Genomic DNA, 20,586 nt, shown 5'->3' with positions numbered 1-20,586 from the left:
AACCTTGGAAGGAAAGCAGAAGGTGGGTGGAAGAGGAGACAGCAAAGCAGCCCCCACTGGGCCCTCTGGGGGCTCCTCCGCCCCCGCCCCATGCAGGAGCTCTGCCGACCAAGGAGCCAGGAGGTGCCAGCTGAGTTCTTTTAGGCAGCAACAGCCAAGGCTGACTCAGCCGCGTCAGCAGCCCATGTGTTCTGTGTTCGCCCAAACTGGAGGCCCCTTTCTTCCTGAAGTGGACGATGTCATCAGACCCAGGAGCACTTCTGATGTGACTGCTCCCCCAGGCATGGGACTGTCTCAGCCCCTCCCATCCAGTGTCTTCGTCCTCATTCCTCAGCCTGCAAGGCGACCTGCGCCCAAGGTGACAGGGCCCCGTGTTTGCTGCCTGCGAGGCCCCTGGAGCCTCCCTTTGTGGTCACATTGCCAACGTTCCCCGCCCCCCCTCAGAGCGCTCAGGTTGGGTGTCCGCCCCAGCCCTGCAGCAGAGGCCCAGAAGCCCAGGCACTCGGCTCTGTGGATCCAAGGTCCAAGTACTGGGGTGCAGCCGGAGCCCCCAGGACCTGGAGCAGGGCCTGCCTGCCACATCTGCGCTCCTTCTGAGACCGAGGGGCAGGAGCTGCTGTAGGCCCCTCTGGGGCCCACAGCGAGCACTCAGGGGCAGCTGGCCACAGCCACACAGCCGGGAGATGTCTGTTCTCCAACTCTGGCTGCCTCCACCCCACCCCACCCCACCTGGCTGGCTGCTCTGAGCTTCCAAACACCCCAGGGGCAGAGGAGGCTGCACCCTGTGGTTGATTCGGGTGACGTGGGTGGGCCCTCGGATAGGCGCTGTGTGCAGGGTGAGACCACCTGGCTGGGTGCAGGGACTCTGCCCAGCTCCTGCCCCAGCTCCCTGCTGCCCGAGTGCCAGACCGCGCTGGGAGCCGGAGACCTGACCCAGGACAGAATGGGCATCAGTGGGCCTCAGCGTCCCTGCCCACGCTGCACCTGAGGGCTTTGCAGGACCCGCCAGAGCCTTGCCTCATTCATTCAAGGAGCATTTATCAAGCGCCTACTGTGTGTCTGGCCAGGCTATGCTCTGAGGATGGAGCCTGCCCGGCGGTGTCCACTCTCGTGGGAGTGCCGACCGCAGTTCTGCTTTCTAAGGCAGGGGTGGTGGGCGGTGGTGAGTCCTTTGCCGAGCCCTTTGCCAAGGGGCATTCAGGCCTTTTCCTGTGCTTGGGGGCATCGGCTCTTTACCGATGCACAGGCCCCAGCTTGGGATGCGCTTCCCCGGCGCTGAGGAGGCCCAGCGAGTGGACCCTAACGGGCGGCGAAGGGGTTAACCAGGAGCCACAGGACGCCCAAGTGGGCCCAAAGTGGGGGTTGCGGCTGCTGCCCCATGGGTCTCCCTGGGACCCGAACTCCAGCGGCTCCACCACAGGCCCCCTTCCCCTCCCCCACTGCGGCAGCCCCGCCCTCCGGCGGACTCCGCCCCGGACTCTCCGTGTGCCCAGGTGGGCGCAGACCCCGGCCTCCTGAGCGCGCTGACAGCGGCCACACGCAGTGGCTCCGCCCCGCACAGTCGCGGCCCCCAAAAGGGGACCAGGTGCCCAGAGACCGAGGCCCGGAGATCGCCCGCGGAGCCCCCGGGCGTCCCCCTCCCCCTGTGCCAGCCACACTGACCGCGGCCCCGGGCGCCGCCCCCGGCCCCGCCCCGGGCTCCCTGGCGCGTCCCCCGCCCGGCGACACTGCGGCAGGCGGCGCACCGCGGGGCGGGCGAGGCGCGGGGGGCGCGCGGCGCGTTGCCATGGCGGCTGGGCGCGCGTAGCCGAGGCCGAGCTGCCCAGCGGCGAGCGGGCGCGGACGGGGACAGCGGGGCCGGGGACGGCGGGGACGGGGTGCACTGCGCGCCCCCCGCCCTGCCCGCGCCCCCCGCCGCACGATGCAGGCCACAGACCCCGCGGCCGAGCTCTGCGAGGAGGACGGCGGAGACCTGGACTTCTACGACTTCGAGCCGCTCCCCACTCTGCCGGAGGACGAGGTGAGCCCCGGGCCCAGGGCTGTGTTCCCTGCGGCGGTGGGGGGGGTCGGTGGGGAGTGCCCGAGGGGGAGCCGGAGGTCTCGCCGCGGGGGATCCTGCAGCTGTCCTTAGCAACCCCTTCCTCACTTTGACACTTTGGCCAGGAGGGACGGGACCCCTGGAATGCTGCCCGCGGCGGTGGTGGGTGGGCGGTCTCTGCAGAAGTTGGCAGCCCCTGTGGGGTGGGCTCCCGACCGTAAATGTTGGATGGTGGTGGGGGAGCCGTGGGGGCCACTGTTTACCTTCCTGCCAGCCCTGGGAGGCCCGCGGAGCGCAGGGCAGCAGACCCCTTTCAGGCGCCAGTTTGGGAGCTGGGGGGATGAAGCCCCCCAGGGCTGAGGTTCAGGAGCTGTGGGGGCCTCTGGAGGAGAAACCCCCCAGGGCTGAGAGCTGCTTCCTGCTCTCTGGGGCCTCTGGGCCTTCACCCTCCCCCAGGCACAGAGGGATGTGCCTGCTGTCTCCATCCCACGGCTCCTGGCCGTGGTCTGGCCACCTGCCCACAGAGCCCGTCTGCCCAGCTCTGGCGGAGAAGCAGGTCCTCACTCGGCCCAGTCTGTCCCTGTCGCTCAGCCCTGGCTTCCCCACAGGGCCCTGCAGGCTGTGGTTTGGGGTCAAACGAATACACTTTGTGTCCTGAAAACAAGCCAGCCCCCTCGGCATGAGACAGCCCGATGAGGGGCCCTTCTGTCTCCATTCGCCACTAGGCGAATACCCCAACCGCCAGGCTGCTGTGTTTCCTGCTGAGCAGTGCGGAGAGCTGCAGGGCCTTCTCTTTAAATGGCCAGTGTGGTGCTGAAGACCCTCCCCCAGCCTGGCCGCACCTCCAGGAGCAGAGAAGCGCCCACAGCGGCAGTTCCCAGGGCCTCCTGCCCTCTGCCGGCCCCGCCCCCGGGGGAGTGGGCTCCAGAGGCCAGGGGCTTCCTCCTTCAGGGAAGGTGCTGGCGTGTCTCCTGTGTCTGGGGACCGCTGCTGCCAGCCAGCAGCCACGGAGGCAGGGCTGGGGCTGGCTGCCCCACCCCCACCGTGGCCTGGATTTGGTGCAGTTGGAGGCTGCCCAGAGGAGAGGCAAGGGGACAAATGAGCCTTGGGGCGTCTTTGGTTTTTATGCGAAAGAGGGGCACACGCAGCTCATGGCCTGCAGAAACGCCCCAGAGGACACGTTTCACTGCACCCCCTAGAAGAGCCGCCTGACTGATGGCTGTGGGAAGCAACCCCGAGAACACGGCTCTCCTCACGGCACCTTGGCACCCGGCGCCCAAGCCTGGAGGGCCCCTCTGTGCCCAGCATGACCAGGCAGCAGCTGGTGCCCCATAAGCAGAACGTGTGGTGCCACAGTTTGAGCCCAGACACATCCGACGGTCTTTCTGCCCCCCGGCCAGCGCCCTCCCGGCTGGAGCAGCTCCCGCCATGCACCATGCATGGGGCAGGGGTCTCCGACCTGCGACCTGACGGAGGCCTGCAGGTGCGCTGGACGCCAGGGATTTGGTAGTATCCAGCAGGAAAGGCCAGTGGGCCCCACCTGGGGAGGTGGGGCTGCCTGCAGGTGGGCAGGGCGGCAGCAGCCCCCAGAGAGACCCAGGGTGGCGTGGCCCCAGGGCAGCTGCCAGGACAGGGAGGTGGCACCAGGCCCAGGACACATGCGACCTGCAGAAGACCTAGGCACTCACTCTGTAGATAGCTAATTCTGAGAACTGACCACAATGGGGTCGAGAAGTAGAAGCCCCCCAGGAGCCCCTGGAGTGTCCCTCCTCCGTCATGACTCCAGAGGAAATCCAGATGGCTGGTGAACGCAAGAAAGGATGTTTGCTCATCATAATCAGGGCGTGCAAAATGCGCTGCCATGAATACCTTTCCCAGACCGCCAGGCCGGCAGAGCTAAAAGGCGGACAGCGCTGTGTTGGCAAGGACGGCGCCTCAGCAGCTCTGCCCACACGGTGGGAGATGAGCTGGAGCAGCCTCTTCGGAAAACAGCTTGGCCTTTGCTAGTGAGGGGGAAGCTCCCCACCACCGTGCCCCAGCAATGTCACCGTGGGGGTGGGGCCCAGAGACACATGGTCCACGGGGGACGGTGCCTGAGACCACTCTCACCCAGAAACCCTGGGCCTGCTGTGAGTGGAACAGCTAGCTCGGTCCTGAAGGCAGTGCCACGGGTCAATATAGGCCAAGGACCACTGGCACACAGCCGACAGGGAGATGCTCTGCCTGGGCCCTAAGCAAGGCGGGCTTCCTGGGGGAGGTGTCCCTCCCTGGATTCATGTGGGATTTCAGCCACTGTGGAGAGGAATGTACTGTCTGGGCAGGACAGCAGCTGCCGGGGAGGCAGACACACGCCAGGCAGCCGCGGCCCAGGAAGGGGACACTCCGGCTCCCTGATCACGAGCCAATGGTGCCAGCGGCCCTCAGGGGGGCAGGCCAGGCAGGCTTGGAGAGGAGGACGGCCTGCAGCGTGGGGCAGAGCAGGGCGTGTCCTGGCTCTCACGCACCCTCGGGAGACAAGCGGCATCTTGTACCTCCCTTGTTTGGCGAGTGCCTCCCCAGAGCGTCCTGTGTGCCAGGTGTTGGGCTGGCTCAGGATTCAACCAGCTGCAGCCTAGAGGAGCGAGCTCGGGGCACCTGTGGAGAGGGACGTTCCCATGGTGCCCCACGGGGTCCACGTGGCACTGGTGCTGAGACAAGCCCAGAGCAGGAGGCACCTGCCTGGAGAGCCGAGGAGGGTCTGGGGCTGACGCAGGGGCTGCAGGAGCGAGGAGCTTTCCGTAAAGCTCCCCTGGCCAGGGGGCGGCCAGCGCAAAGGGGCCGTGGGCAGGCCTGGGAGTGCCAGCAAACGTCCTCGGCCGTGATTGGAGCTCTGTATCGGCAACTCCTATTAGAATATCCCAAGGCTGAAAAAGTCAGTTGGTTATAAGAGAGTATTTGAAATCTTCAAAATGACCCAGGGTCCCCCTGAAACCCGGCCTGATGTCTGCCTCGGAGTGTGAGGCCCCCTCAACGCTAGAAGCCCCTAAATTGGGCACTTGGCTGTACCAGGGGAGGGTCCCAGTGGAAGCCGCCCCGCCCTCTGGCTGGGGTGCCGCTGCCTGGAGAACAGCCCCTGGGGGTCACGTCCACCCCCCGCCACGTCCCTCCTCCCACAGTTGCAAGGCAGGGACCACTCTTTCCTGCCCTGTCAAGAACAGGACTTGGGTGGTCCTTGCGCTCAGACCCGCAGCCCCCCAGGTGGTGCTTTTCTGAGGCTGATGAGAGGCAGGTGGGAGGCCCAGGGAGCTCCCTGGGCTGGGCAGCAGGGAGCCCCCACCCTGCCGGGGAGCGAGGTCTGTGCCAGCAGACAGAGCCCCATGTGCCAGCCGGTGGCAACATGGTCGGACCGAGTTGGCAGGAGCAGGAGGGGACCGAGGGGTGGGAGCCTTGATGCCCCAGCCTGCTGTGGGCCACAGGGTGCCCCGGAGCCGAGGCCAGCTTTGCTATTCGTAGCACGTCACCTCCCTCTGAAATGTCTGCCACGGCCCACTAAGCTCTGGTGGAGGCCGTGGGCACCCTGCTGAGCGCATTGCCCTTGGGCATGGAGCGGCCACCCCGCTGTGGGGCTGGACCCGTCTGGTGGTGACGCTGGGCCATGGGGTCACCAAGCGGCTACTCTGGGAGGCCAGTGCAGGCGTGCGGGGTGGGCACTGCCATAGGCCCCTTGGACTGGCGAGGGGTGTCCACGCCCCTCCTGGCCCCTCTCTCTTCCCCGTCCCTGGCACCAAGGCCCTAGTCTGGCCACTGTGCATTTGGGCAGGGAAGGGTCACTCCTCCTACCTGGGCTGGGGCAGGGTGGGGGCAGCAGGGCCAGCCGCAGGCCCCAGAGTTCAGGCCTGGGTGTCCCTCAGCCTGTGCCAAGGCCCCACCTCATGTGCCAGGGCAGCCCTGTGTGAGCCAAACCCGCCCCGGGATGGCAGGAGACGGCGTGGCTGAGCCAGGTCTGTCCGAGAGTGGAGGCCTCGGCCACGGGCCCTGTGGAGTCCAGCCCTGCAGGCAGGCAGAGGAGACTCTGCCAAGTTCAGGCGCTGCCCCCTCAGACAGGCGCCGGGGACCGCCGGTGTCCAGCCTCCTGGGCCGGGAGGGCTCGCCATCAGCAGGTGTCTTCCCGCAGGGCCCGAGCATGAAGGGGGCCGCGCCAGACCTGGGCGCCCCTCCCGACAACACATCTGTCACCCGCCGTGTAGCAAGCAGGCGCTACCGTGGAGTCGGGACTGGCTCAGACTCGAGTCATGGGTTGACCTTGCTCCTCCTCACGGGGTCTCTGGAGTTGGTCATTACTTCATGTAGTGCACACCTGTGTGTGTGTTTGCATGCACGTGTGTACACATGTGCTGCCTTGTACATTTGTGTGCAGGTGTACAGGTGTGTGTGCGTGTGCACATGCGTGTGTACACGTGTGCTGCCTTGTGCGTTTCTATGCAGGTGCATGGGTGTGTGTGTGCATGTGCACATGCATGTGTACACATGTGCTGCCTTGTGCGTTTCTGTGCAGGTGCACGTGTGTGTGTGCGTGTGCATTGAGTGCCGAGGCACCTCTACAACCAGCCCCGCGGGCATCGCTAAGAGCTTTGGGCTCCCTGAGTCCTGAGCGTTCCGGGTGCTGCAGAATTGGCGGCAGGTTGAGCCCAAATGAGAAAGACCTTTTGTCAGTCGGGACCCAGGAACCCTGAGGGGAGGTTCCCGCCACAGGAGCTGGAAGGGCCTGGGAGTGACATTGTCACGCCCCTCCCTGGACTCCGGGCAGGAGTGGGGCAGGCGACGTGCCGGGCCACGCGGGGGGGCTGGCGTTTAAGCCCCTGCCCTCACCTGTGGTGGGGGCCCGCGCGATGCCGGCCGCAGGCGGGGAAATTCAAGGACGGGAGACGCCCTTTAGGCCCTGGCGGCTGGGCCGGGCGCCCGGGGGCTCCGCCTCTCTGCTTCCCCACCCGCCAGGTCCGTGTCCATCCTCTCCTGGCCACACCCACACCAGCCACCCAGCCTGCCTCCCGCAAACCGCCCGCTCCCGTGGGTGGCGGGGCACAAACATGCAGGCACAGTGGGCAGGACAGGCCCAGAGCCCAGGGTGTGTGACGCACGAGTGTGGCCGTGTGCGGCACGTGTGTTAGTGCGCGTGACTCTGTGTGTGCCGAGTGTGAGTACAGGTGTGGAGGGGCCATGTGTTTAAAGTGTATGTGGTTGACCTTACGTGTGAGTGTGCTTGCATGTAGCAGGTGTGTGGATGTATGTGAGAGTGTGTGTGAGTAAGAGTGTGGGCATGTACAAGCATGTGTGTAGCATGTGCGTGTGAGGATATTCGCTCCCACTGCATGAGTGTGGGGCATGCGTGAAAGTGGATAGAAGCATTGTGAGCACACACGTGCCCGGGCAATGGTGTCTCAGTACATAGGTGTGTGCACGTGTGAAAGTGTATGTGTTGGCATGTGCCAGTGTGCGGTTGCATGTATAAGGGGTGTGTGTGAGTGCGGGTGTACATGTGTAACTGTCATGTGTTAGGTGGAAGCATGTGTGCACATGCGTGTGATGTGCGTGTTGGGCAGGTGTGTGTGCACGTGTGTGGGTGCTGGTGCGACTATCCTGATCATAGCTGAGCTCTCACAGGGCCAGGAGGTGAGGCCAGAGTCGGGGAGGCCTGGGCCATCTGACCGGGCGAAGGAACCGCACGCCTGCGTCCTGCGGGAGCTAACTTCTGGGCAGCTCTGTGACCATCGCGTCACGTGCGTGTGGTTGCGTGTCAGGATCACGCCACATCAGCCCTGCACAGAGCGCATTCTGTAGGTGCCAACTCCGTCCTCACAGGCCCATACACCCGGCTCCTTGGCTCACGACCCCACACCCCCGCTGAGCCACGACCTGTGGGGTCAGGGGTGGCCCAGCAAGCAGGTGGCCCAGCTGGGCACGAGTCCTCCGGCTCCAGCCGAGCTTCCGGGAGGAGGCCGTGTTCCCGGGCTCCGTGAGCAGACACCTGTTCCGGGAAGCACGCTAACTGCTCCCCAGATGTCCCCGGCTCTGACGCCCGGAGAACGGGGGTGACTTTGTTACAAGGAAACCTTGCTCCAAACCCTTTCCCCGACCCATAAAAGGAGGTGCAGCCGCGAGTCCTGCTTCTCCAGCGAATCCCAGCGCTGGGGCGCCGGGGCCGGCTGGGGACGCGCCGCCAGGCTCACAGCTGGGGCCTGTCTTGGCAGGAGAACGTGTCTCTGGCCGACATCCTCTCCCTGCGGGACAGCGGCCTCAGCGAGCAGGAGGCCTGGGCCGTGTGCCTGGAGTGCAGCCTGTCCATGCGCAGCGTGGCGCACGCGGCCATCTTCCAGACGCTGTGCATCACGCCCGACACCCTGGCCTTCAACACCAGTGGGAACGTGTGCTTCATGGAGCAGCTCAGCGGTGAGGCCGCGGGTGGGCGGCTGCAGGGTGACCATGGGCGCCAGCGCAGCCAGAGGACACCGGGCGCGTGCGGGAGCGGCGGGGGGAGGATGGGCTGGGCAGCCCTGGGTGGGAGCTGCCGCCTCACACCTTGGAGGGGCAGAGGCGCCCGGCCTGGCGTCCCTCCTGGTCCCTGGGCCGGCCCCACGGGCCCTGCCGCAGGTGGACATGGCGCCTCCAAGGTGAGACTCACCCGCTGCGGTGGGCGGCCGCACCCCGCCCTCCCTCCAGGGGCCCTGGGTTCCTCCTCCTGGGGACCGGGCAGAGCCCTCTGTCCTCCCACCTGCAGCCAGGCCCCCGGCTACGGTTAACGCACTGATTCCCTTTTTACCGCCATGGTCGCAAATGCTCGACACCGTCCTGGGGGCACGGGAGGGAGAGGACTCGGCTCCCGGTTGGCGGGTCACTCCGCGTGGCTTCCTGGGTGAGTGACCCTTCTCTTTCCTTCCCAAGATGACCCCGAGGGTGCCTTTGTCCCCCCCGAGTTCGATGTGACCGGAAACACCTTTGAGGTGAGTGCGGCAGGTGGGTGTGCGCCGAGCCCCTCCCTCCTCACCTTCCCCTTCAAGGACCCCGTTGGGGTCCCCTTTGCTGTCAACTGGGGGCAGCCTCTGTGGGTCCCTGAGGGGCCGGGGGCAGGGCTGCCGCAGCCTGGTGTGCGGGGCGGCCCCTCAGGGCTGCCGTTGGGGGTGTCCACCTTGCCCACTGCTAGGCCCCCCACGGGGCAGCCACAGTCACAGCTCTGTGTGCGGGAGCAGCGGCTTTGAACACGTCTGTCATTACTGCACCTTCGCGCTGTGTTCTGGAATGCAAATGTGCCACATGTCACGTAGTAGAAGTGCCTAAAACTCCCGGTGATGACGGGCAGGCGCCGCGGTTGCCCCAGGGACCTGGCAGGTGGTGATTTGCAGCACTCGAGGAGACCCGAGACCTCGAAGTGGTGACGCTCCCGAGGCCACACCCCAAGGGGCCTTTGAGGCCTCCGAGGCCGCTGCTCCAGGCAGCCCCTCAGAGCACGAGGCCCCTCCCCACGTCGGCTTCAGCGCGGCGCCTGGCCCTGGGCTCGTGCTCTGTCCTCTGGCTCCGTCTGTCCATCCGTCAGGAGCTGTCTGTCTGCTGGGCTGTGGCTCAGCGCACAGAATGGCGGCTCCTACAGCCCCTGGGATGGGTCAAGAAAACGTGTCAGTCACTAACAAATAAGTCAGTAATTACAAACGCAAAATCTTCCCACTAAAAGCATCATTAGCTCAAATTCTGACCTCAAAATAAGATTTTGGGACTGACCTGTGTGCTTGTTTTCACTCTCAGCATCCGAGTCTCAGCCCTGAGAGGCTGGGGCGGGCGTCCCCGCTGACGGCCCAGCACCGCGGCCCTCAGACTGCAGGCCTGGCGGGCGCCACTCTTCTGCCAGGTGTCCTGTTCTACTGGACCTCACAGGTCCAGAGCCCGAGTCCTCACAATCCCTGGCTTGTGGCTGTTCCCATCCCTGGTCCACGCACGGACTTCACTCTCTAACTGCATTTCTGGGGAGGGACTGGCACCCACAGGGCAGCCGAGACCTTGTCCCGCCCCCGCCCGCGTCTGCCCGCGTCTGCACCCCTGGCTGTGCCCACCGCTGCAGCTGCTGTGTGTGACGTGTCTCGCAGGCTGTCGGGTGCGTGTGGTCCTGCCGGATTCTTTCACGTGCTGTTTGTCGGACGCCACCTGCAGAGCAGCTGTGGGCGCCACGCCTTGGCTGTGACTGCGGGGACGTGCCGCTGGGGAAACACCACGTGCAGCCCACCTGCTGGGCGTGGGGCCGTAGAGGTGTCCCCAGGTGTTTCCCAGTGTGGCACCGAGAGTGCGTCCAGCACGAGCTTCTCCAGGCAGGTCAAGGTGCAGCTGGACCCTAAAACGCCCCTCATCACGCCCGCCGCTGGCTCCTCCTCCTCTGGCAGGACGCAGGCGGTGGGGTTGGGTCCCCCCAGCAGGCGGCACCTCGCTGCATTTCCAGGCGGTGCGGCCACCTGCGTGTGTTCGTCGGTGACGTGGCCGAGGGTCTCTCTGCAGTGCAGGCCACTCTCTAGGCAACGGGGCTGTTCTCGCCTGGTGCAGAAATTCCCTTCCCCTCGTCAGGGGTGCAGCTGCTGCCTCCAGTCTGCAATTTGTCCACTTTTTTTTTTTTTTTTTTGGGAGACAGAGTCTTGCTGTGTTGTCCAGAGTGCCGTGGCGTCAGCCTAGCTCACAGCAACCTCAAACTCCTGGGCTGAAGCAATCCTACTGTGTCAGCCTCCCAAGTAGCTGGAACTACAGGCATGTGCCACCATGCCTGGTTAAATTTTTCTATATATTTTTAATTGTGCAGCTGATTTCTTTCTATTGTTAGTAGAGACAGGGTCTCACTCTTGCTCAGACTGGTCTCGAACTCCTGACCTCAAGCGATCCTCCCGCCTCGGCCTCCCAGAGTGCAGGGATTACAGGCGTGAGCCACCGCGCCCGGCCAATTTGTCCACTTTCTTTAAGGAAGCAGTTTTCAAACTTTCTGGTCTCAGGACCCCCTTTCACTCCTCAAAACTGAGCAGCTCCAAGAGCTTTGGTTTATGTGGTTCTATCTCGTAGTATTTACTACAGTATAAATTAAAATTGAGAAATCAAAAAATATTTAACTATTAGTTCATATAAAAATAACAATAACAATCCCATTGTGTGTTAACACACATAGCATATTTTATGAAAAATAATGTTTTTCCCCCAAATATTCATGAGAAGCGTGGCATTGTTTTACATACTTGTAAATCTCCTTAGCATCTGGCTTAATGGACAACATCGGGGCTTTCGTAGAGGCTTCTGCATTCATTCTGCCGTGATGTCACGCATCACGAGGCCTCTGGGAGACCCCCCCTGTCGGCTGGGGAGAAAACAGATTGGAAAAGGCAATAACATCTCAGTATTGCTAGGAACATAGTTTGAACCTCTCAAACCACACTTTGAGAAAACCTGCCTCAAGTATCCTCTGATGAAAAAGAGCTTCTCAATTTCAACCAGTCAACTGTATTAATGCTGCTTCCATCGTCAGGGTTTTTGTGTCTTAAGAAACCTTCCCAACCTCAAGGCCCAGCAGATATTCGCTGGTATTTCCTACCAAGAGTTTTAAGTTTTGTGCTTCACATTTGATCCACCTGAAATTGATTTGACATTTTAAAAAAATTTCTGGCCTTGTGCACGCCTATAATCCCAGCACTCTGGGAGGCTGAGGCGGGAGGATTGCATGAGGCCAAGAGTCTGAGACCAGCCTGAGCAAGAGCAAGAGCCCGTCTCTACAAAAAATAGAAAAATTAGGCAGGCATGGTGGCGCATGCGTGTAGTCCCAGCTACTCGGGAGGCTGAGGCAGGAGGATGGCTTGAGCCCAGGAGTTTGACATTGCTGTCAGCTATTAATATGATGATGTGGCCAGGTGCGGTGGCTCACACCTGTAATCCTAGCACTCTGGGAGGCCGAGGCGGGAGGATTGCTTGAGCTCAGGAGTTCTAGACCAGCCTGAGGAAGAGCGAGACCCCCGTCCCTGTAGTCCCAGCTACCCGGGAGGCTGAGGCAGGAGGATCGCTTGAGCCGGAGTTTGAGGTTGCTGTGAGCTAGGCTGACGCCATGGCACTCTAGCCAGGGCAACAGAGCCAGACTCTGTCTCAAAAAAAAAAAAAAAAATATGATGAAGCCACTGCACTCCAGCCCAGGTGACAGAGCAGATGCTGTCTCCAAAAAAAAATTTTTTTTTACTATAGGGGTCTTAGATTTTATTAGATTTATTCTCAGGAATTTGATATTTTCTGATTCTATTCTAAAATTGATGGTCTTTTTAATTACATTTTTCTGCTTGTTGCTAATCTATAGAATTGCACTTCACTTTAATACCTTAATTTTATATCCAGCCATCTTGCTACATGTTTTACTATTTCCAATAACTTATAGATTCTTTTAGTCTTTCTCTTTACCCAATAAAACCTCTGACCACCCCAGGCGTCACCCCCCACCCCCCAGCGGCTGTGCATAGATCCCTCCCTCGTCCCCCTGGCTCTGGAGCACCCCCACCTTCCCAGAGCGACGCCCCACGTCCTGAGGGTAACACATCGCTTCTAGGAAATGTGGCTTTTGGGTCCCTTCACGTGATCACGTAATTTTCCTTCATCGAGATTTTAATATTCACATACTTATTTTCTAGTGTTAAATCGCCCTTTCCTACTTAGAAAAACCAGACTGTCCAAGAATCTCATCTCCTCGTACACTGTTGAATCTACTGGTGCTCGCTGGGGATTTGGGGCGACGTTGTGAGTGGACCGGCGGCTTTCCGCTCTGTTGGCGTTTTCGCCAGGTCCCATGTGAGCACCCCTCTTTCTCTCCTTGCCCGCTTGTGTAAGAGTGGGGTCCTCTGTCTCGTGAAAGTCTGGTGAGACTTGTTGATAAAGCCGCCTGTTTTCTTGGAGAAAAGATTTTTAATTACTGCTCGGTTTCTAATAGTTACGGGACTAATCTGTTCTTTATGCCTTACCAAGGCGGCCTTGGGTCTGTTTAGCCGCAGGCCATCTGCGGTGGCTGCGTCAGCTGCAGGCCCCCACTCCACACGGGCCCCTCCCAGGCCACAGTAGGAAAACCCCTCTCTCAAGCAGACACCGACCCGTCTTTCCTCTTGCGAAATCCGGCTGGAGGAACGCAGCTTGCGGAGGAGAGGCGCAGCAGCCTCGGGGAGCAGGTCCTACGTCGGCCCCGCGGGGGGCGTGGCGTGGGAGAGGCCCAGACCCGACAGCGGGAGGGCGGCGTGGTGCAGGCCTGTGCCCCGCACTGACAGCCCCTCCGTGCCGCAGGCTCACATCTACTCCCTGGGGGCCACGCTGAAGGTGGCCCTGGAGTACGTGGCGGAGCCCACGCTGGAGCCCAGGCTGAGCCGGGACCTGGAGGCGCTGCTGGGTCAGATGCAGGCGGAGAACCCCGGGGACCGGCCAGACCTGGAGGTAAACGCACAGCCGCGCCCTCACCGCCCGGGGCGAGCCCCAACCCACCCCCGCTGCCGCGTGCACCCCACACGTGTACACACACACACACACACACACACACACACACACACACGGGCCCAGCAGCTCCGTTGGGGCCCTGGACCAGAACTTGGAGGCACTGTGCTCTGTTTAAGCAAGGACTTGACTCTTCCGTGTACGTTTTTGTATGAAAAGTTGGGCTTATGACTGTCACGGGCCGAACAGGACCTCCTGGCTCCTGTAACCCCAGGATGTATCACCTGGGGTGCAGAAAATGGGCAAGGCGGGTGGAGGGCAGGCCTGGGGACTGCCAGGCATCTGGGGGGGCAGGCCTCCTCCCTGGCCACCCGCCCGTCCGTCCACAGAGCATCATCGCGCTGTGCGAGGAGAAGATGCAGCTCACGTCCTCCTGCCGCCTGTGCCGCAGCCTCTCGGCCGTGGGGAGGAGGGTGCTCTCCATCGAGTCCTTCGGAGCACTGCAGGGTGAGCGCTCCTGAACCCACACACGTATGTGCTTGCATGTGTGCACACACATTAACACACGTGTGCATGTGTACACATGTAATGTGCTCACACATCTGCACATGCATGCATGTGATGCACACATATACACATGCATGCGAGTGTTCCCACTCACACACACGCACACACATATATATACAGGGACACACCCATTCACACAGACGTGTGCACATGTACACATACTGTGCACACACATTAACAGATCACATGCACACGTTCGTACTAAGTTACACACCTTATAAACACCTGCACTGACACACAATCACATGCACATATATTCACATAGATCACGTGTGTACCCCATACGCGCACAGTCACACATGTATGCAAATTCACGCATCTCTACTGCACACTGCCATGTGAACACATACTCATTTACATGCCCACAGTGAATCATGTGTGTTCACACATACGCACACGTTCACACTGCGCACACACTTGCATATCCACGTCCACACTCATTCTTGGTGGCACCTGGCGGTTTTGCAGACGCCCGGCCACGAGAGCTGAGATCAAGATCACGTTCAGAAGGGACTGGCACTAGTGCCGGTCACCTCTCTGGGTCTCACGGGCTCCGTGAGGGGGCGTGGCTCCGTCTCACAGTTCGTCTCCTGCCAACGCCGCGCCACAGCGTCTGGGGTTCCCAGGGCTCACGTGGGTCCCGCGCAGCCTTGGAGCCTCTGCACAGACGGCGGCCGCACACTGTCGCTGCAGCACAGGGCCTCGCGGTGGCCGGCGGGGCTCGTCCTGCCAAGCAAGCGGCGTTTCTGACCCCGTCGGCGGTCGCACTGCTGTGGGCCAGGCGGGCAGCCACCAGCATCGCTCTTGGCAGAGCAGAGCCCCGTGGGAGGGGCGCAGCATGGAGCAGGCTGCAGAGTCCCCAAAGGGGCGCGAGTGTCTAGAGCCGCACACCGAGTGTGGGAGACTGTCCGCCAGGACGGCCGTGGCCAGATTCAGTGTCTTCCCCTGGGGACTGTCACCTGTGTGACCCTAATGGGAAAACGACTGCCTTGGCTGACATAATTAGCCGGCCCAGGGCTCCTGGGGGAGCCCCCAGGGGGAAGCCTGGCCTGGCAGGGGGAGAGGGAGGCCCGGAGCCGCTTTAATTAGCCAGGACCATGTGATGGGTGAGGCAGGATTGGCAGTCGGCCCTGTTCCCTGAGCACCTGTGCTGGGGTCCTGCCGGCGTCGGGGCTGGGGATGCCATCCGGGCACGGCCTGCTGGCTCTGTGGTAACCACGTCTTGCTTGTGCCCAGATGTCGGGGAGACCACCTGGAGGGAGAAACCTGCTCCGAGAAGCGCAGGGCCCAGGAGGCCACCCGGAGACCGTGGCGCTGACCCAGAGCCCCTGCCGCAGCGCCGCCCCCCTGCAGGCCCAGAGCCGGAGACCAGCCCCAGACCCTCGCCGCCCAAGCCCCTGCTGTTCCCCTCTATGAGGAACGGGGAAGGCCACACCCGGGGGGGCCTGGCCAGCCTCTTCCTGGACACCAGGGGCCCCCTGGGCGAGCTGGATAGAGACCTGCTCAAGAGGGGCCGTCTGAGGAAAGTGCAGACCTTCCCCAGGCTCCTGCCCGACGGGCCCGAGGCCACCGCCCTCCCCCTGACGCTGACTGGCTCGAAAAACCAGCTGTTCGCATCTGAACTCTTCCCTCTGGACCCCAAGAAGGTTTTTCTGGATGGGGAAAACGGCCCTTCCCGCTCCAAGGCACAGCCCAAACGCAGACTGTGGCCCGAGCCGGAGCCCAAGCCCCAGCCGGGAGGGGCTCCCCGCGCGGGCCTCAGCGGGGCCGGGGGCCCGGGGGCTCCCCAGGCTTCACGCCCCGGCCAGGAGCTGGCAGAAGACAGACCCCTGCCCTGTCCCATAGACCCTCGAGAGGCAGAACCTGAAGGCCGGACACCCGGAGGGGACGAGGAGATTCCGGAAGGAGCCGGGCAGCCGGCAGGCGCAGCCGTGGAGCAGGTGGGCGAGCAGGTGTCGCGGGGCCAGGGCGGGTCGGCGGCACGAGGGCAGCAAGGGGTGTCCGCGCCTGAGCGCCCCCAGAGCGTCCTCGGTGATGCTGGGATTTTGTGCAGGTGCCAGGACGGCCCCGGGTAGGAGGGAACCCTGTGTCCACTGCCCCTGGTGACGGGCGGAGTCTCCGTATGGAGCCAAACCTCTGGGAGGTCTGGGTGGTTTCACGTCGCCACGGGCGGTCTGAGTGGCCTGGCCCCTCGGCCTTCTGGCTCTGCGTCCCCGTGAGCCCCTCAGGGCAAGGAGCCCTGGAGCCGGTGACCCGAGGACCTGCTGTGCCGCCAGGGCCTCCTTCCCACCTGCTGACCCACAGGCCCCGGGACTCACTTGCATGCACCTCCCGATAAGCTTGTGGGGTCCTCTTCGCCGGGCTCGATGTGCACACACGTGTGCCCCGCCACCCTGTCCTGCGCCGCCCACCACCTTCCCGTGCCCAGGCGCCTCACAAGAGCCCACCTTCAAGGTGGGTAAACTGAGGCACGGGGTGGCTAAGCCCCCTGTCAGGAGGTGGCACTGCTGAGGGGTGGAGCTGAGGTCTCGGCCTCCCTGACCCGAGACAGCGTTGCCGGGTCCTGGGACCTCGGCTCCCGGCGCAGGCACCGTCGTGGGCGTCAGGGCTGGTCCGGAGCCGGGGCCACCACCCGGTTCTGAGCTCCGTGCTGGGGCCCCACACGTGACACACGCTGCCAGGGAGGGCAGGCGCCCGCTGCTGCACGTTTCAGCCCCGCGATGCGCCAGGGCTTGGACGCGGGTCTCTGCTGAGCGTGCACCTGTGGCCCAAGGCTGGCGGCTTCGTCCTGGCTGTCCACGCGGCCGCGGAGCGGAGCGCTGCCCTCGGCTGAAGCTCTTTGGAGTCCTGCCGTGTGTGTTAAAACACACGTAACATAAAACCCACCGTTTTAACTGTTTTAAGTGCACGGAGCGTCACGTGTGTTCGCCCATCTCCGGGACACCGTGTCGTCCGCCCCACATCAGACTCCCGCTCCCTGCCCCACCCCCGCACCACCGTCTACTTTCCGTGTCTGTGAATCTGACGACTCGTGGAGACTCAGCGGTCGAGGGCCCGCCCGCAAGCGGAGCCACAGTGTTGCCTGTGGCGACTGGCTCAGTCACTCACGTGACACCCGTAGGGACCATCCACGCTGTAGCGTGTGGCGGAATCTCCGTCCGCTCTGAGGCTGGACGACATTCCACTGTGTGGGGGGAGCAGTGCACACCCGCGATGGACTCGGGGCTGCCTCCCCCGCTGGCCCCTGGGACTGACCGGTGGTGCCGCGGACGTGGGTGTGAAGAGTCTGAGTCTCTGCTCCCACTTCCCGTGCGTCTACGCGCAGCAGTGGCATTGCTGGGTCACACGGTCACTGTGCGCTCAGTTTCTGAGGCGCCGACGCGCTGTTCTCTGCCGCGGCGCACCTGGAACATTCATTCCCGCCAGCAGTGCGGAGGGTTCTGGTTTCCCACGTCCTTGCCAGGCTTGTTTTGACGTCGGGACGTCCCCAGCCCCTCGTGCCAGGCACGGTTGGGTGGTTCTCGCCCCGCGGCGGCCGCTGGACATCCTCCCGCAGCGGCTCCCGGCTGACGATGCTCGTCTCCCCGCAGCGGGTGTCCCTGCAGGACCTCCTGTCCCAGCTGGGCCGGCCCCTCCGGGAGTACGAGCTGTGGGCCCTCTGCCTCGCCTGCCTGGGCACGCTGCGGACGCTCCCCGAGCACCCAGGTGACGCTCCTCCTCCCCACCTGCCCGGGCGCCCCGAGGGCTGGTGGGCAGGTGCTTGCAGGTTGGCCTTCAGACCAGGCCCATGGTGAAGAGAAACGGAGGCCACGTGTCCTCAATGGGGCGATGCCGTCCCCAGGGAGGGAATCTTACCCCGCTGGTCTGTGTCCCCCTGAAGCCCGACCTGCTGGACAGCAGGACAGGTGGGCGGGACGTTGGTGGCATCGCCCTGCCTGGGGTGGGGGATGTGAGGACAGTGTCCAGAGGGCTGGGGCGTCAGAGGTCCGCGGCCACCTGAGCCTGGTGTCCCTGCGCTGTGCACCCACAGCCATCGGGCCTCCTCAGGACGGACTCGTGACCTGCAGGGCACAGCGGGCCACAACCCCGAGCCCCACGCCCTCCTCCCCCTCCTCTGTTCAGCCCTTTCGTTTCTGGCTCTGGGTGTGCGGCGCAGCCACGTGGTGCTGGTGTTGGCCGGCGCTGCCCGTGCGGCGGGGCTGGCCCGCCCGGCCGAGTCTCCATGGGCCCAGAGAGCGGGGCCGCACCTGTGCCCGCTGCTGACCGCAGCTCTGTTGCAGCCTACCTGTGTCTGGACTCCGTGCTGGTCGCTGAGGACGGCGCTGTGCTCCTCGAGCCGCCCCCTGCCGACGGTGGGTGTCGGGGGCCCCCCCAGGGCCGGTTCCAGCAGCGGCTGGGATGAGGGAAGCTAAGCAGGCTTTTCTCGCGTAGGCTCTTACGACTCATTCTTCCTGGCTCCCGAGGTGGCAGAGGAGCGGCTGGTGACTGAGAAGGTAACTGGGCCCCCCCACGGCCCTGCCCCGGCCCCGAGGGTGCCACATCCACCTTCTGTCCAGGGCGCCGCTGTCGGGGCTCAAGGGTCACAGGGCCCAGGCTCTGGGTTTGTGGACGGCGCTGGCCACGTGTGCCGGAGCTGCCCCTCCTGTGCATCACTCCTGCCCCTCACCCCCGGCGCAGGACCAGGGCCTCCCCCCAACCCCCGCACGCACCGTGGCCCCACCTACACTGTCCACTGCCGGGGGGAGCCGCGCGGAGCCTGGAGTCCCCTATCGGTGACAAGCCCCCTCCCAGCTGGGGGAGGAGGGCCGGGCAGGGGCAGCCATGAGGCCATGGGGCTCCCCACCCCCAGCCAGGACCCCCCCCAAGCAGTAGTGAGGAGCCCCCCGCCCCCGGCTGGCAGTTACAAGGTGGCCCCTCCGCTGGCCGACAAAAGGGGAGGTTAAGTCAGATCTGGAGTCTGACAGCGTCAAAACGCTGGTTTCACTCGAAAAGCACTCACCGTGCTAAGACCCAGAAGATCTCAAAGTGAACGGAAAAGGCAGACGCTGAAACCGCAGGATAGGATGTTCAAGCAGCATCATGGAAATGCTCCGGTGGGCTACCACGGACATGCCGGAACCAAATGCAAACTGGTGTCTCAGCAAAGAAACAGGATAAAAAGAAAAAACAAATGGAAACTTTAGAACTGACTTCCTGAAAAAAGAAGAATGGGATTAATAGCAGAGCAGAGAGGGCAGAGGAGAGAATCGGTGAAACGGAAGACAGAACAACAGAAATTACACAATTTAAACACAGAGAGAGTCGACCAAAAAAACAGCAGAGCCTGAGGAACTTGTAGGACTATAACAAAATATGTGACATTCCTGTCACCGAAGCCCGGGAAGGAGAAGGAGGGACATGGGACGAAAAGTCCTCAAAGAAATAATGGTGGAAAACTTCCCGATTATGGCAAAATACCTAAACCTACAGATTCAAGAAGCTGAGAAAGTCTCAAACATGATGAATCCAAAGAAATTCACACTAAGACACATCCTAGGCAAACCCCTGAACGCTGATGACCCCCACAAAAGAGGAGAGAAGCCCCAGCTCACGTGCACCGTGGGGGCAGCTCAGATGCCGCCAGACCTCGCACGAGAAACCAGGCGCTGGGGGGGGTCATGCGTGTCTGGGGCTGAAAGCACTGTCCACCCAGCACCTGCCGTCCCCAGGACGGCCTCGAGCCACCCTCAGATGCAGGGAACTGAGAGTTTGCCACCGGCAGATCTGTTCTAAAAGAACAGCTAGTGGAAGTTATTTAAGCAGAAAAAAAAGTGATCAAAGACGGAATCTTAAAATACCAAGAAGGAAGGAAGAACACTAAGCAGAAACATGGGCAGACACAGTTGACTTTCTCCTCCTGCGTGTTCTGAACCGTGTTTGTGGTCAAAGGAAAATTTGCAGCAGTTTGATGTGGTTCTAAATGTATACGGAGGAAATATTCAAAACCATTACTTTATGCATGGAGGGGCAGCAGGAGGGGAGGGGAGGTAAGTCTTGCCCTCATCTCTCAGACTGGTAAGTGTGGACACCCGTAGACCATGATGAGTTAGCAATATACGATCCAGCACCGACAGCAACTGCCAAAAACCTACACACTGTAACACAGAGATACTCTAAAAAATGCTATTGATAAATCAAAATGGAATTCTAAAAAATGTTGAAGTAACCCACAAGAAAGAAGGAAAAAGAAAACAAAAACTAAAAACAAACAGATTGGCAGAGTGATTTTTTAGAAAAATAACCCAACCATGTGCCATCTACAAGAAACTTGCTTCAAATCAAACAATGTAAGTAGGTCGAAAGTAAGAAGGGTTGAAAAGACGTATTACACGAACTTCGATATAAAGAAGGCAGAAGTGGCTGTGTCGATGTCGGGTAAAGTGGACGTCAGAGCGAAGGCCGTCACCAGAGACAAAGAGGACACCCTGCAGCAGTGAAGAGTGGATCCCCCAGGAAGACCCAGCGACCCCGAATGCACCTGCTCCGACGGAGCTGCA

At 62.2% G+C, this 20,586-nt stretch overlaps 1 protein-coding gene across 1 annotated transcript in view; it reads left to right on the top strand.

Moving 5' to 3' along the window:
• Positions 1 to 1,921: 1,921 nt before the first annotated feature.
• KNDC1 (kinase non-catalytic C-lobe domain (KIND) containing 1) overlaps positions 1,922 to 20,586 on the top strand; it is a 64,631-nt gene continuing 45,966 nt past the window's right edge. Inside the window, exons 1-9 of the mRNA XM_012660677.1 lie at positions 1,922 to 2,020; positions 8,266 to 8,464; positions 8,957 to 9,015; positions 13,340 to 13,486; positions 13,873 to 13,990; positions 15,287 to 15,990; positions 17,641 to 17,755; positions 18,331 to 18,402; positions 18,482 to 18,543. Coding sequence (XP_012516131.1) covers positions 1,922 to 2,020; positions 8,266 to 8,464; positions 8,957 to 9,015; positions 13,340 to 13,486; positions 13,873 to 13,990; positions 15,287 to 15,990; positions 17,641 to 17,755; positions 18,331 to 18,402; positions 18,482 to 18,543 — 1,575 coding nt within the window. The remainder of the gene's footprint in view (positions 2,021 to 8,265; positions 8,465 to 8,956; positions 9,016 to 13,339; positions 13,487 to 13,872; positions 13,991 to 15,286; positions 15,991 to 17,640; positions 17,756 to 18,330; positions 18,403 to 18,481; positions 18,544 to 20,586) is intronic.

This window comes from Propithecus coquereli, unplaced genomic scaffold (genome assembly GCF_000956105.1).
Source record: "Propithecus coquereli isolate 6110/MARCELLA unplaced genomic scaffold, Pcoq_1.0 Scaffold673, whole genome shotgun sequence".
NCBI lineage: Eukaryota > Metazoa > Chordata > Mammalia > Primates > Indriidae > Propithecus > Propithecus coquereli.
The sequence above is the reverse complement of the archived record's forward strand: the minus strand, read 5'-3'. Positions and strand labels throughout refer to the sequence as shown.